Source organism: Atractosteus spatula, chromosome 15, assembly GCF_055471065.1.
Source record: "Atractosteus spatula isolate fAtrSpa1 chromosome 15, fAtrSpa1.hap1, whole genome shotgun sequence".
NCBI classification, from domain to species: domain Eukaryota; kingdom Metazoa; phylum Chordata; class Actinopteri; order Semionotiformes; family Lepisosteidae; genus Atractosteus; species Atractosteus spatula.
Window position 1 is genome coordinate 11,127,825 of NC_142720.1, and position 16,500 is coordinate 11,144,324.

The 16,500-nt window shown below is 34.8% G+C and overlaps 1 protein-coding gene across 2 annotated transcripts in view; it reads left to right on the top strand.

The window, feature by feature from the left end:
- Positions 1 to 16,500, top strand: part of macrod2 (mono-ADP ribosylhydrolase 2) — a 605,869-nt gene that overhangs the window by 436,936 nt on the left and 152,433 nt on the right. For both annotated transcript variants that reach the window (XM_088933999.1, XM_088934000.1), the window contains exon 7: positions 14,049 to 14,079. In XM_088933999.1, the coding sequence (XP_088790125.1) occupies positions 14,049 to 14,079 (31 nt within the window). The remainder of the gene's footprint in view (positions 1 to 14,048; positions 14,080 to 16,500) is intronic.

The window sequence follows — 16,500 nt, forward strand, 5'->3', positions numbered from 1 at the left end:
TAATTTATTTTCCGTAATTGATGCTATGTACTATTATTATTACTTGTTCATGACATGGTAGGAAAACTGCTGCAATAGGAAGTATGCATACGAAATTAAATATCTTTGAAATAAGTGCTGCTTTTAAATTTTGCATGTAGCAAAATGATAACTAATTGAAACTTGCATCTCCCTTCCCTTTAGTGACCATAGTAACAGCTGGTAATTGGGGCATTACAGATGAACTAGATGTTTTGATAAAACATATATCGGATTAAATCATGCATGTACTGAGTCAAACTGTTAAATATTCACTTCCCTTGGCTCATAGTAATATATCATCAGATGCTGTTTCTATCTTAAGGTCATTAGATTTACAATTATACAGTACAAATCCAGTCAAAACAGATTTCCATTATGTAAAAAGGTCAATGGGGAAGTATATTTAAAACAACAACAGGATGCACTTTTTTAATGAACAGGGTTTTGGGGGTCTGGAACAACCTGCCTAGCCATGTTGTTGAAGCTGGTGACCTGGCTTTTTTAAAAATACTACTGGATGAGATCATCGGATTAATTACCTACTAGCAACCAAAGAAGCTACAGTAAGTGGGCCAAATGCCCTCTTCTTGTTTGTGACTGTACTAATGTTTATTTAATCATCTGGGCCATAATATAAATTTGATATTGGCCAATATGTTTTTGGTGTGGATATAATCCAAAACATCCTGCTTTGAGCATATCCAAGATGCTGCTCAATTTTGCATCTCATTGAATGTGTATTTAAATACAAAAATTGTTTTTGCGTTATTTTTAACCGAATCTGCTGATTCCCTTACTGAAAATATTTATTTTACCAGCAGTAATATTGAGAGCCACTTCTAAATGCCTTTTTCAATTTATAATGTCATACCTCTTGTGATAAATACAATAAAACCTTTCATAAGATCATTATCGGTATGTCAGAATAAAGATCTTAATCAATGCAAAGTTCAGAGCTTTCAGAAATTGATTTGGACATTTTATTAAAAAAGTAGATTGTAAAGTCAGTGTCACTGTCAGTGTGGCACTTCATCTCCAGAGGCACGCTATTGTTGTCTGCTATGGATAAACACATTTACCAAGTGCTGTAGAAGTGCTTGATTTCATGAACAAAAATGAATCAATCAATGGAATTAATTTAGAAAAAAGAAGGAACTGACCAACCACTCATGCCTGTTTCAGTCTTCTGAGACTTTTCTGGCAGATATTTTATATTACACTGTAGAGCACTGGACCCGACTTTACAGTAGAGGTCAGAAACCACAATTAAATTGGGAACACATTTTTATTGTTCAGTTAAAGTGAATTTACCTTGCTGAAATGATTCATTCTTAAAGTGTTAATAGAAAAAAGGGTTAAAAGTTGCCTCAGTTCCAGTATTACAAATATATAACTAACCTGTTTTCTTTCTATGATATACTATGCATGCATCTTTAATGATGTTTCACACCAACTGAATAATCATGAAACAGTGCAGTGCTTGCAAACTAAAAGTAATCTAGAATATGTGTTGGAAATCTTTTTGTAAACGTAAAACTGAATCTGTAAGATACACCAAATATAAATGCAATGGATTAAACGGAATGTTATAAAATACCGTAATCCGCTCAGTTAATGCTGTAATCAAATTTAGCTGGTTGGATTTAAATATGCCATTACGTGTTAATCAAAACCATTAAAGCAGCTGCTTAGTCAATTTAAACGTTTTGTTCCTGACGTGATGTTCATTTGTCCACAGGCATTCTTGTATCTGCCTGTCTTCTCTCCCACATGTGCTCAAAGGGTTTTCTTGACAGATATGAGGTTTTTCTGCTAAGCAGAAAGGTGGCAAACGCACAACCCAACAAGACAATAGTGACCATAATACATGTCTCTATAATAATTTTGTCAGTATGATGTCCTTGCATCAGTATGCTCTCTGTTGGAGGTATGTCTATAATTTAGCATTATGTGTGGTTAAAACAATTAAATACTACAATGTAACTTTATAATATTGGCAGGGATTTTCAAAATTAAATGTCATCTAGTGACACTGCATCCACACAATCCCAGCCGGCACTGAACTCGCAAAATATCGCAGGCCTAAAGTAATTGAGCATTCATTCTTTAAAAGAGAAGCAGAAAAAAGGATTTTACCAAAAATACTCATTTTAGCTTAAAAAGAGATGAACATGAACAGTTCCATCTAGCTCATTTTTTCTGTTTTTGTTTTGAAATGACTGTGGGGATTAAAATTGAGCTTTTGAATGTATAAAAGGATGTGTATTACCGACACATCTGCAGAAATGTACAGAGGATATGCTTACTTAATGGAAACAAAACCTGCAGCAGTAACGATTGTGTGCACATTTTGTAAGTAATGTACAGCAGCATGTCCTTCATTGTGTTTTCCAATTTAATGGAAAGCAAATATAAGCTGTGTTTTTCATTGCCAGCTTATTACTCCATAATACCTTTTTTTTCCACAATGCAAAACAAAATATTACATTTTATTTTCTAAAAAGCACAAAGACTTCTGTATCTGCACAATTTGTTCTCGTGCTAGATCATATTAAGCTTTACATAGAGCACATTAGATTGATGGATGTTATATATACAGTTTATAACTGCTCAGATACAGTCTTTCATTTCTGTTTTTTTAAACAAAAGGTGAAGTCCATCCTAAAGTTCTTCTTATCTCTGTCCCAGACACAACAAGCATTAACAGCAACTAAAGGGAAGTCATAAAAGACATGATTTAATATTTACTGTATGTATGAAATATATTTCATATATAAATACATTATGTTTCACAGTTTTATGAACTGTTTGTTTTAGTTATTTTTAGTTTATGTTCCGTATAGTTTTTAAGGTTTTGTCTTTGAGGTTTTGAAAGGTGGCAGAGGTGCCTAAGTGATTTGGCTGTGAAAAGGATCAAACTCTGTTATGTGAAACAAGTATTCATTTATATGTGAACAATAAATACTGTTTCAGAGGTGTTTACCTTTTATGGTAATTATACACAACTTTTTCTAGAGTTCTTTCATATTCTTTTATGTATGTGTTATATAGTGACATACTGTATATTGTAGAAAACACACTCAGGACAAAATAACTATTTCTCAGGAAATAGTTAGAGCTGATATATTTAATAGACGTATTTGGAGAAACTGCATTTTATCTTAGTTTAATAGATATGCTGTAATTAGAAATACCTTTTAACCCATTGAAATATTCATAATAGTACATTTAATTTTGTCTTTAATTTTCTACATATATGGTACTGTACTTAATAAAAAATAAAATGGCAGTCAAGTTTGGGGAACTCATTATTTTGAGGCCTTGGTTGATCTATGAATTCCAAATTACTAGGGCAACTTGTGGAAGAGATAATAGTATTTAACTGTGTTCCTCAGACTTTCTGCAGAGCATCTAAGCAGGTGTTGTCAAGTAACCGGTAATAGAAAGTGATTTCTGAGACTGAACTGACTGACGTGGGCTTCAGGGCAAACAGGAAGTTAGAATGATGAGTCAGTGTTTCAGGAAGGAGGGATTTTAATGTTACTAGCAAAACGTCAGCTTGATGTATTTTATTATATGCTTGGAGCTGGGTTTATAAGGATTAACAGTGCTACCTTGGCTTCATGTAATGCTACTTGAGAGAGGTATCTTTTCAGTAAGACATTGAGGTAGGGGGGCCAAACATGCAGATGTTACTCGATTGGTTATCTTAAGAGACTTAATATTGTAAATAGAGACTCTAAAAATCTTATCTTGTATAATGATTTTTTACATATACAGTGAACTGTTGTAAATATGTTGTAACACACATTTGGTTCTATGTCTTGTTGTTTGGGAGTTTTTTTGTGAAGTGTTCCTCACTAGATCAGATCAGTAGTTTTCATGCTTGAGAAATTGTTATGTAAGGTTATTATGTGCCTCTCTATACAGAAATTGCATAGCCTCCAGACACAAGCCCAGTAATGCACCATTTTTCCATACTTTCTGCTTTTCAGTTTTATGATTCACATATCCATTCTTTTAGCACAGCTCCCAAATGTGCATTTTAGTGTTTGTGTGTGTGCTTAAAATATTGCAAGACTTCAGAATCCTCTCTGATTCTATAGGATGAAACGAAAAGTGAGAAAGGTAGTACCATTCATCTTCTTCAGTGTTAGCTCTGAATCAGCAAAACAGCAGAGCCTGTTTACTGTAGCTCTTCTCTCTTAAGACGCCTGTGTGATATTATAAGAAAAAATGACAAGTCTTTTAAATGAGCAGCTGTACTCCACAAAAAAATGTGTTCTTCATAAAAAAGTTTTTAGTTCAGTTACTCATTTTAGCTGTAAAAGTCTGGTTTGCAGTTTAAAAAAGAACTTGTGACAAAGAAAGAGAAGTAGGGATTTTTATGGATATGCTTCTGTTTACACATGAAATATTCTTTGATATAAAATTTCAATTATTGACAAATCATTCCTCTGTATTATCTCTGAGGGCCAATGCTCTCTAAATGTAATAGTCTATACAAAAGTATTGTTTCCACACACTAGTGAGATCTTAATTAGTATAATCAAACACTTTGTTGTACTGAGTGAATAAAGATCTCTGAAGTAACTTTTCTCTTGCTCTTTTAATTACTATGCAAGATTTTATTTTGAGACTTTATGATTTCAATTAAACCTGCATATACCTAGTTATTAAATTTAAATAACATACCAGTCTTTGAACAGGTTATACCGTACATTAACAATGACTTAGTTATAAATTAATAAAATATGGGTTATTCGAGGATACTGAAGATTCCAATTACTGAAGATTGCAATTCATTTTAATTAATAAACCCTTATAGGTAAGGATCAATTAGTGCCAGGGTAGGATAATAGCTAATGCAAGTGTTCCAATTTGTTTTTATTAATCTTACCTTTCTGCTAGAATTATTACTTGAAACTTTATTTGGAGACGTTGACCAAAAACCTAAATGAAATATTAGAATTTTTTTTAATTTTTAAAGAGTTACAGTAAGGCAAGCTAACATCATTCTGGAATGCATAAATTGGTTGTGTGAAGAAGACATTCCCATATGTATGAACAGAGTTGTATCCAAAGTGTTTAATACAGTACTGTATGTACATACTGTGCTGTGTGGTCTGGGTCCATTACCATGACCTCTGGGGCAGTATGAAACAGCAAACAGAACAAGTAAGTTATCCTTTTATAGCCCCCTACAAGAGGTAATTGTTGCTGAGATGATATGAGGTTAAATTCTTTTCCATTTGGGGAAGTAGTAATATTCATTAATCTCGAAGTTTGTAGAGGAGTTCATATACAAGCAGTAAATAGGTAAGTAAGGTTCAGTGCTCCACATAATATATTGCTATCATATTTATTTTGGCTCTTCCCACTGAGGCATTGGACTCATTTACAGAAGGTCTTCTCTTGTAAACATGATTTATAATACCTACTTCCATTAGCAAATACATTGCAAACTGCTGTACTGCAGGTCAAGCTCCCAGGTTGCATGCTGTTTACAGAGCTGCTTGGATGATGACTCTAGTTGCTGTGCACAAAGCATTCCTCTGCGGTGTCAATGCTGTGAACAACACTGGGAATACAACAGTCACACAACACAGTTACTATGACAAGATGTCTTCCTTGCAGCAACAGTACTTGGTTTCTGTCAGGTTACAGATATGACAGCAAATCAGTCGAGGTACCAATTGAAGCATCTTGCAGCTGTCAGCTTCTGTAGACTAACAAATTATGTGTGTGGGTGAAGCCTTACTGTTCGTAATGTCATCTGAGAGCAGTCTCTGTTTTAGAAAAATATCCTCTTTAAGATGAAAGCACTGTTCCTCTTCTATAGTTTAGTTATATGTATTATTATGTTCTTCTTAATGTTTTTCATTCATCTTGCTATTTTCTTCATTGCTACTCTGCATTGAAAGAGGCTAAACACAGAAGTAAAACACTCCGTACCCCTTCAATATGGGGATGTTCATGTTGAAAAAAAGAGTTATCCTGTGTTTGAAGTGTAGAGGTGGGGCTGTTTTGCCCTTGTCCAAAGACCTGGTGCCCTTGTTAGAATTAAAGATTGGATGGACTTCAAAACATAGCAGGATATTTTGTCCTAAAACTTTGTTTCTTCTGCCAAGAAACTCAAGTCACAAACGGACTTTCCAGTAGGGTAATTAATCCACTATTGGATGGTTCAGTGCACATAAAATCAACATTTTTAATTGGCCATCACAGTCTACAGACCTTAATCCAATATCAAATGTTTGGTATGACCTAAACGTAGCAGTTCACAAGCACATACCACCTAATCTGAAGAAGCTGAGGAAGTCCTGAGCTGATGAATGGTCATATAAACATGAAATATACTGTGAGTATTTCTCTCACAGATATGGATATCAAATACTAATTCTTAGAACAAGTCTGTACTAATGATTTCATTTACTTATGCAACACATATTAAATTGCACACTTGCATTTTATTTGATAAACTAACTTTCAGTTACTTTATATTCATGGTATGCATAGAATTGTGAGTCAATTGTATTAGTAGCAGTAGTTTTCCAAAATAAAAAAAGTTTCAGATTCAATATTTTTGCTAATGAAATTCCTAGGTTTTAAGTCAAAATAACTTTGCAGATAACAGTGGTAACAATTAAAACATAGGATGCAACATTTTAACATCGTCCTTTGACTTAAACATTTTATTTTTATTTATTATTTTGCCATTACAATAAACAGAACATGAATGTGTAGTCCAGTTATTGGCTTTTGGAGAAGATTTTCCTTTAAAGTATACTAATCAATATTTTCTCGACTTATTAGAGCTTACAAAAAGAAGAGAAAGTAACAATGTCCCCCATGAGCTGTCTTCAGTGCGCTGGATTCTGTCTTTGTGTTACTGGGCCATGACATTAATTGATATTCTCCCAAGAGAGACCTGTAATTGTTTTGGGGCAGGCATTCAAAACTTTTCAAAGTGTATGTATTAATTATCATGTTCCTTAGCTGACTGTTTGTTGTCTCTTCCTCCCAATCTAGTTTTTAACCCATTACCCTTATAGAAAATTGTGTACATTACTATAACCAGAAAAACGGTTGTGCCTCTGTCATTGTTTAGATTTATTCATTTTATTTAGGTGTGTATTTAAGCAGCTGTGCTTTTAATATTGCTGCAGAACATACAGTGGCTACAGTATGTCCCACTTCAAAGAGATATACATGCTAAAAAGTGACTGATTAGGGGAGAATTACGGTAACATAATTAGATCCCCTTAGACCAATTCCTTGATATTTCTTTAGCAAAAACAGGTACAGGGGTAATGTCAAAGGATGGGGCTGCAAAATGATTTCTTTTTAATGAGCTGACAAGATAGAAATAATAGCTGAAACTGGGGATCATAACTTATGAATATACTGTGAGTTAATGTCATGACTCTTAATTAGCACTCTATTCACCATATATAAATATTTCCTTTATGTAGCATGCAAACATTGGCATTGGAACAGCTGATATCAGAAGTGAATCAGCTTGTGAATTGTAAAGAATGCACTCTTTTCAGAAGGCACATTTTTGATTTAATGCTATTATTGGAATTGGAATGAGACCAAATTTTAGATGCCAGCAGCATTAACTGAAATGTTAATTATGAATATGGTATTGCCGTTGTGTTTCTTTTGATTTATCAAAGAGAAGAACAGTTTCACCACTGTGACTATTAACCTACAAGTTCAGCAAAATTAGTGAGACATTGAATAGTCTTAAAAGTCTAAGTTTATTTACATTTCCTGCAAAGGAGTTAACTGAATTTGCCAAAGAATTTTGATGAAACATGAATATCAGTCATCAGGTTTTCAAATAAACTGCTGTCTGCCATGTTCATGGGAAATTTGATATCTGGTTGTGCATTGCAAGCAGAGTGATTAAAAACAACTCTGAGAGTTTGTTTCCTTTTTCCCATTACTTCTATTTATTTTATGCCTTTCACTGAATCCCTATAAACATACGACTGGATTATTTCACGGTAAGTGTCTAGCCTATTTTCTTTTTATTGCACAGGTTATTGCATGCCTGTTTCAAAGGAAGTCACTCTCTTTGCTTGTAGTCAAGAGGCAGCAGTGGCTTAAATACTTAACTGAATTGACGGCCAAGTGCTGTAGTTTCTTCACTGAAAAGTTTCTGTATGCGTCTTTGTGCATGAATCTACTGTATATTGAATTTCACTTCACATTACAGATGGTCCTCCGTATAATGAGCTTATCGATGATGAGAAGTCTTGAAGCATTCATGTATAAAAATATAATAATTTATAAGTGTAGAGTACTGTATGTTACTCATTTGAAAACAAAAGGAGCAATTTATCATCGATTGATAATAAGTCTTAGTCAATTTAGGAGAAGAGCGATGAAACTCAAAAGCACAGTTCTCCTTATCTGATAGGACTTCTATTCTGGTGCGTATTAGTGGTTTAATTGTGCTTGTAACTGAGTATACTATTTCCTCCACATAAATTATATTTAAAATAAAATATTATCGGTCTTACATTTCATGTATAGTTTAATGTAAATTGTTACCCAAATGCAATAATGGTGCCTGTTTTACAAACCTCAAGCATCTTACACGTATTGATTAAATATAGGCTGGTTAAGTACACAGTGTAGTTAGGCTCTTCCAGTTATTTATTTCCTAATATTTTAATGATTTATGGATTAACACGGCAGGGGGAAAAAAAGTCAGCTCTTGTAAAATAAGTGCTTGGGGCTGTTTAGACGTTAAGGCACTTCAGAAGGCAATTTATTTAAAAAAGGGAAAAAATGCTCTTGAGGCTAAAGATGATTTTTGCGTGAGGTGCTGTGTGATACCAGCAGTCAAGAAGAGCTTCCAGCATAGTGAAATGTACTTTGTACAGAATAGAATACATTTTTTTTACTCTAAATAGAGAACAATACAAGTGAATTTCAGTTTAATGAGATACCAGTAGAATACCAATTATTCACTTTTTTTTTGTATTTGTGCATACAAACTAGCATGCCTGAAGTGGAGTTATTTATATATTTTAGTTTGTGAATGAATTAATGTGGTACTGGTAAATATGTATGATTTTAGGGAATGCAGTAAAAAATAACAGTGCTGAATAAAAATATTTTGACTTGGAAATATTACCAGAATAATATATTTTATCTTTGTGTTTGGAACATCTAATTGTGCATAACTTTATAACATGACAAGGTGTGGAAATTACAAAAAAAGTATAACAACTCTGAAATTAACATTTAAGTGAAATGAAAGGATTGCCTGGTGCAGGAGCTCCACTTCATCTCAAAGTCTCCCTTAAGTTTTTTTTTTTATTCTCAGTGCATTCCTGTTGCCAGTCATTTTTTTAGTCGCTGGTGTAGCTGTCGCTTCGGAATGGCTGGGGCTTAACCTGTTTTAGGTCTACATGCAGCATATTTGGTTTTCCACTCTGATTTCTTTGTGCTTGCTCTTATATCTACAACTGTAAATACACCCCAGTTTTGATTGGCGTGTTGTTGTAACCCACCTGTCCCCCTGGTTTCAACTTGCATTAGTTTTTTAGAAGAACTGTCACTAATGTCAAATATGACACATCGTTACTTCGCAGTAGGTGCAGTCCATCAAAGAGTATTGTCAAGAGGGTAACTTTTTTTCTTCTCTTTTACTTACATGAGTTACTGTAAGTAATTAACCCTAAGATCTCCTTTCAGTATAATGTTGAATAAGTGGGGTTGTCTTGTATTAAATTACTACTCTTATCCCACGAAGAAAACTTTGAAGTAATCAATGCCTTATGGGACCTGCTGAGACACTGAGGGTTAATGTTTTGAGAATTAATATTTTTGTGTCATTTGTAGTTACGTTAGATTTTCCCCATGGTAGACGTACTGTATAAAGACTTATCCACAGATATATCAACAGTACATTGTGGTGACTGTGAGGGAAACTGCAGTGATGTCCTCATCAATTAGAATTTGTCCACTGCTCTCATTTTCTTCTTCTTCTTGCCCACCACGTCACCTTCAGGTACTGGTGCAGTCCAGGACAGTGCTAACACAGTCCCCTCAATTAACACAAATTGCTTGACTGTAAAGACATACTGTATAACAGTTTTGACTTGGCTGTCCCAATATGTTTGTGAGCACTGTTGTTGAGAATAAGACAGACAAAATAACCTTTCATTTAACTATTAGAATAACTAGGATAGAAGAGCCTGAAGTACACTTACTTCTAGCATAGTAGTTTGAAAGTCAGAACAGGATGCTTGAAGTAATCGTTTCTGTTGTTTTTAGGTGGTGAATACATAGGAATACTCTACATACAGGTCTCTAAATTCATCAATCAGACATAACATCAGAGATAAGATAAGATCACTTTATTGGCCATATACAATTTCTTGTATTAGGAATTTGTCATTTTTTGCATACCTCAACTTGAACTTGAATGTATAAGGAAATCTGGAGAAAAAGTTCAAAAGTTCACCTTTTTGATGTTAAACAGAGAGAAAATATTAAGAAAGAAAACAGCAATGTACCATATGAGTGAGCGTGCAAATGCTACAGTATGCTGTTTTTAGTAATTTGATTTTGCACTTGTACTGTATCTTACCAAACACTGGGGAACGAGTGCTTTTGTTATGTTTAAAAGGCCCCAATGTGCTCCTTACATCTGCCACAATTACTTTGAAGAAGGTGTGAGGAGATGTGGTCTGTTTTAAATTATTCACTGCTTTTGCATCTTCTTTCCTTCCTTTTTGATACTGTAACTCTGGTAGTAACGAGCTAAAATATTTAATAAATACCATTTTTAGCATTTTGTGCTAAAATGGCTGTGCGATTTACTATAGATTGCCTCTGCTTTGTGCAGCCATATTAGCTGAATGTATTTCTAGTTTTAACTTTTTGTCATAGCCAAAGACAGTTTTAGCAGCAAAGTGAAAAGCTATGCATACAAGAAGCTCTGAACTATCCTGATTTTGCTTTTTTTGTTAATAACTGATTAGTCTTTTTATCTTTATACTGATCTAATAAATCTCTACAAGTGTGATTTAGTAAAATTTTATTTTTTCATTAGCTGGTGTATTATATTACCAAAGGAGTCAGGCGTGTTGATAAATACAGTAACTAAAGCACGCATTCAGCTGGTTCCAAAGATTAATGGGAACTTTGAAAAAATCATTTCTCTTTACTGTTTATTAATATACTTTAAAAGATGAATGTGTTATACTGTGCCATATATCAGGGCAATGAATCATAATACACATGCCTACAGAAGTAAAGAATAATGAAACTATTTTCAGCTATACACTAGCAGTTGAATAATGTATCTGGTTCAAAGTGCTGCAAAGCAAGACCTATTATAGGTCTGGCTTTTTTTTTAATTATTAGAAGAGACTGCAATAATATTATGGTTATACTTTTAAAATAAAATTTTAAACTAGTTCTATGTCCTGCAGCTCGTGGAGGTTGCTGTCTTTGGGGCACTTCATAACCATCAACTTCATGCCACACAGTACTATGGGATACTTAATATTTGCCTCTTGTTACTTGAGAACTTACAGTTTAGACAGGAAAATGGTATTCTTGGGTTAAACAGGTATACACCACAGATGTCTAATATAGCATAGAAGTGTAAAAAATTGGGTACATGAACCATGAGGGAAGCATCATTTTTGTGTGGTTTATCTCTTAATCTCCCTGTTTAGTGTAAATATTTTATTAAGATTTACTGTACCATGACAGGAGTCGACCAGCAGTTAGTGTTATGGGCTCCAACAGCTACAGTATGACAGAAGATAGTGCCCAATATTGTGAAGGAAACTGCTGTTGCTAGTGGTGCTGTACTGTGACTCAAACTATAACTGTGTTTCTCTAATGTATGGTATTTGGGAATAAATTAATGATTACTTTAAGGGATATGTTTAAGTTTCTGGTTAAGATCAGAGGCAAGGCTGCAGTATTTGCTCATGCACAAAGCATTAGTTCTTGTAAAAATGATTCCACAAAACATAACTAAACATACAAGCTTTCAGATGTTTCTTTTTAAAAAAATCCAGACAGGAATTACTCTTCCTTTGAATTCACTTTGAATATCAGACAACCGGGCCATCAAAAGCACCGCTTTTGAACAGGCCAGCTGAAAATGAAAAATGTAAAAAAAAACAAAACGCAGTGTATCCAAGACCATTCTGCCAAGCTAAGTCGTCTAGGGAGAAATCCTAAAAGTAATGCTCACGGATGTCATGAACCACACAAGCTCCATGTCTTCTTTGACTTGGACAAATAAATACATTTCCTATGTTTGCTTTTGAAACATGAGGCAAAACAGCAGAGTTATAATCCAGTTTCTGTTAGCAGCAAGGCTGGAGTTCTAGCCACTCTGGGTTGGATTACAGCACCCCACAGCCGGGCTTGAGTGATATTATGCGTATGAAAAACCTAAGGCATTTCCTTTTTAAAAAGAAAGGCCTCTGTGAAAAAGCATGTGGCTACACTGCTTTCAAAAGGACCAGCCTATAGCCTGGAAAAGAAATTTAACTCAGCCTTTGGAGACAGAAAAGGGGGTATTATTTTACAGTCCCACAATAGTCCCTTGACGAGACAAATGACCTTATAACTGCTCATTCATTCTGTATTGTCATTTAACAATTCAAACAACATGAATCCGGTTGGTTTTCAAGCAGGGAGAGTCTTGGCTGTGTCATTAGCCGAGTGTGACCAGAGCCTCCCGAGCAGCAATGCACAAGTGAATCAAACTTGAGATGCCCGAGAGGATCATTGGCTCGCAGTACAACAGTGACACCTGTGACTTCTCATGTACCAGCAAGCTTGCAGTGCTGTCAGTGAGGACCACATCAATCCTCGGATCAATGCCAGTACTGCTGTAGGAACTATAGAACCCCCAGTGGGAATAATCATTTGTCTTGTAATGCATATATATTTGGAGGAAACTGTGCTTGGTCCTCAGATCCTAATATTAAAGTTCAAACAGTGAGCAGAGCTCTTTGACAATTTCTAAAACTATAAAGGGATGGTGTATAAAAAGAATGAATTGTCTTAAGAAAAAATGATTCACTAAAATAACGTCCGAAACACATGAACATCACCAACCGACAAACACATACCTGTATGGGTAGGCACATCTCTGCTGAAAGAGCGACTGAATGATTTTTGTACAGTATGTGTTTGGAGCTTAATGATGTATAAAATAGAACTTGTACAAAAGCATGGTTTTTCATTTTTTGATTCAGTATTGCTTGATTTTGCTTTAATTAATTAAACACTAAGGTAGTCATAAATCTCTAGTGCCACTGTCCTTGCTAGAGCTTTAATGAATCTTGTGAAAAGCATGTGAGTGGGAATTTATTTCAAAGCCTCAGATGTGCCATTTTCAAGTCTGTTAATAAAAACATGTCATATCATACTTATATATTTAAAAATAAATGATTTGTTGAGTCTGTGTGAATCATATTTTGTATATGTTTTCCCACTTTTTGTATGTCCTTCATGAATTATGTATTTTAACCTTTTTTTTCCCCTTCCCTTCAGAGTAACTTGAAAGCCAGTGTATTTGAAGAGAATATTATGGCTAACCTTTTCATTTAAATGTTTAAATTCTTGCTTATTATGAACACTGGGGGAAATTTATCTAACAGATTTTATTACCGTTGACTTAATGAAATTCACAAGTGTTTTAATTCGTAGGATGAAATTAAAAAACTATATTCTGTTAAGCAAAGACTGTGATTTCAATGGCAGAATTTATTTGAAGATGGCTTGTAAGGAAAATGTGCTACTCCCTTTAAATGTTGGTTTCAACTTATATTTTATATATTACTTAAAAAGGTAATAATTAGAAACCTCCAGTGTCATCTGGGATTATCACATTATCTGTAGCAGTTAAAATATATTTTGATCTGTAATAACCTTTCCATGCTGTTATTAACTTTATGATGCTTGTTTAAACAATTTAGATTGTTTTTATGCATTAACATACATTTTTGTGTTTGTTTGGTTTGCAGGCCTTCCCTTGTATATCAACTGGCATTTATGGTAAGCTTTGTCTTCATAATAAATCAGTTTTAACTCTGTAATCTGCTTAAAATGTTGTAAATCATACAAACTCATGCATTATCTTAAGAAAATTAGTGTAATAAAAAAGTCTCCATAATTTTATGGTGCTAGTCCTAACACTGAGTACTAATGTACTATCAACATCAATCCGCATGCATGTAACAGCTGTCCTTTTATCATTTATCAAATGTTCTTTATAAATTCCTTTGTTAAAAATATAGATCAGTGTCATCTTGTGCCTCTGTGAATTTCTACGGTGTTAAATGTAAACTTCAGATATAATCTGTGGACATTCAGAAGTAACTGCAGACCATATTGCTTTCTGTTAAAGTTGGACACATTTCAGAGGAAAAGAAAGCTTATGCTTTCATTCATCTTTACTTCCAGTCCTCTGTACTGACCTACAGTATGAGAATAGTAGACACACCTGTATCCTCCTAGGCATGTGTGTCAGTCTTCTCTTTTCGCATTGCGATTCGACATACAGCGTAGGATGCAGTCCCTATGCCTTCCAGGTCTACAGGAACCCAGCTGCTGACAGGGGTCACAGGTGCATGGCAGGCAGCAGCTCTCTCAGCCACAGCCTGCTGCCGCTGTTGTTCTGTCACTGGTGACTCCCAGGCCCTTCTAGCTTATTGGGCTTTTAGTAGCTAATGAATGAAATTGGTAGTGTTGGTTTGGTCAGTGCATGGGAGGATTTTGAATCAGGTCGCCTTGTAGTTTTCTGTGTCCGAACCTTAAGGTTTCATTCTTTTAACCTGTCAGTTCGCTTAATCCTTTACATTTTTAAAGCTGGAGTAGGTTTTGAACATTTTTAGGTTATACATAAGTACAGAGGTTCTGATGCAGATGCCTGCGTTTCTTCACCAGTCACACCTCCCTAAATTCAACATTCACTCATTTTCAGTACAGAATTTTGTGGCTATTAACGAGTTCCAAATCAAAATACCGCACATGCCAGTTCTGCAGTCCCTATTGCCTATAGTTTGAAAATTAATATTGTATGAGACCCTTTTATTAAACTACTTCTGAAAAGCTACTGTATATATAGAGCATTATATCATATTTCTGTTTATATCCATTACTGCTGTTGTTTCCCCAAACCTACATGTAATATAAGTCAGACACATTATTCTGTAATTACTTTGTATGGTTATATCATCCTTTTTGTGGATAGGCATTGCTTTTGCATTTTTCCAATGACTATTTTGCCTGTCTTAAGTGATTGTTGGAAGATGATCTATGAATAACATCTTTTGTTTCTGTGAAGTGCAGCTGGTATGATACCATTGGACCCTGGAGGTTTATCTCAAGTGCTTCTAGTACCTGAACACTTCTGCCTCTTCTGTGCTAGCGGGGCTAACAATGAGCCCCTGGCACAGAGCTTTACCACAATTGCCACTGGGGAGAATGGTGGTGGTAACAGAAATCCATTTTTTCAGAAATTGAGATGTACTGTATATGCGATATAGTCTGTACATGTATGAGTTAAGTGCATTTAATGGCAATAGTGATAGGGAATGTCGTTTTAACTGGGGCACTGAAAAATACTGTGGAAAAAGAGACAGGCTGAGTACTCTAACTGTGGAAGTTTTTAACAATGCTGTTGAACGCCTTTGTGTAAACCTTTGTGTATTTTTTTGTAATACATCCTTCTGAGGGACTCCTGCGTAATCTAAAATCCTGTTTTATGAGTACACCTTGTAACAGAGAGATGCAGAGTACTTTGTAAAAGAAAACAGTAGTGTTGAAGTGCTCATTTCATGTGATGTTTTATGTAACGGTCCGCTGTGTTTTTACCCTGAACACGGAACATTTGTGGTGCTGAGTCTATGTATAAGCTGGTCCCTGGAGTCAGTGTGTGCTCTGTATCTGTAATGCCACAGTTAAACATCCAGTCTCTTAGAATAAAAATGTTGTTTACAGTGGGCAACATTCTCGCTTGATTAGAAGTATGTTAATCATTGATAGAAAAAGGAAGAGCAGTGGTCTTAATACAGACCCCAGAGGTCACAGGAAACCTTTTTTTATATTTAGTTTCAGCAGTTCTGACAAGTCCTGACACTTAGGTTTCACAGGTTACAACAGCCATGCGGTATAATATAAGGAACTGTCATAAAGCAACCTTCATATTCTGCTAACACAGAGGCTTCACTGCTATTTATCCACATATATGAGAAAAAATAGACACAGCTTTTCATAATTGCCCATACTGACCTTTGAAATAGAGCTGCAGACCTGCGGAGTGTATTAATTCCTTGTACTCTTTAAATTCATTTCCTGTGCCTTTGCCCTCACAAGCAACTATGTAAAAGGTCAAGCTATGTGTCAGGTATGTTTTGCTGCCTTTTTAAAGCTGTAATTTTCCAGTTATTTGTTATTTATTTCTTGGCTATGAAC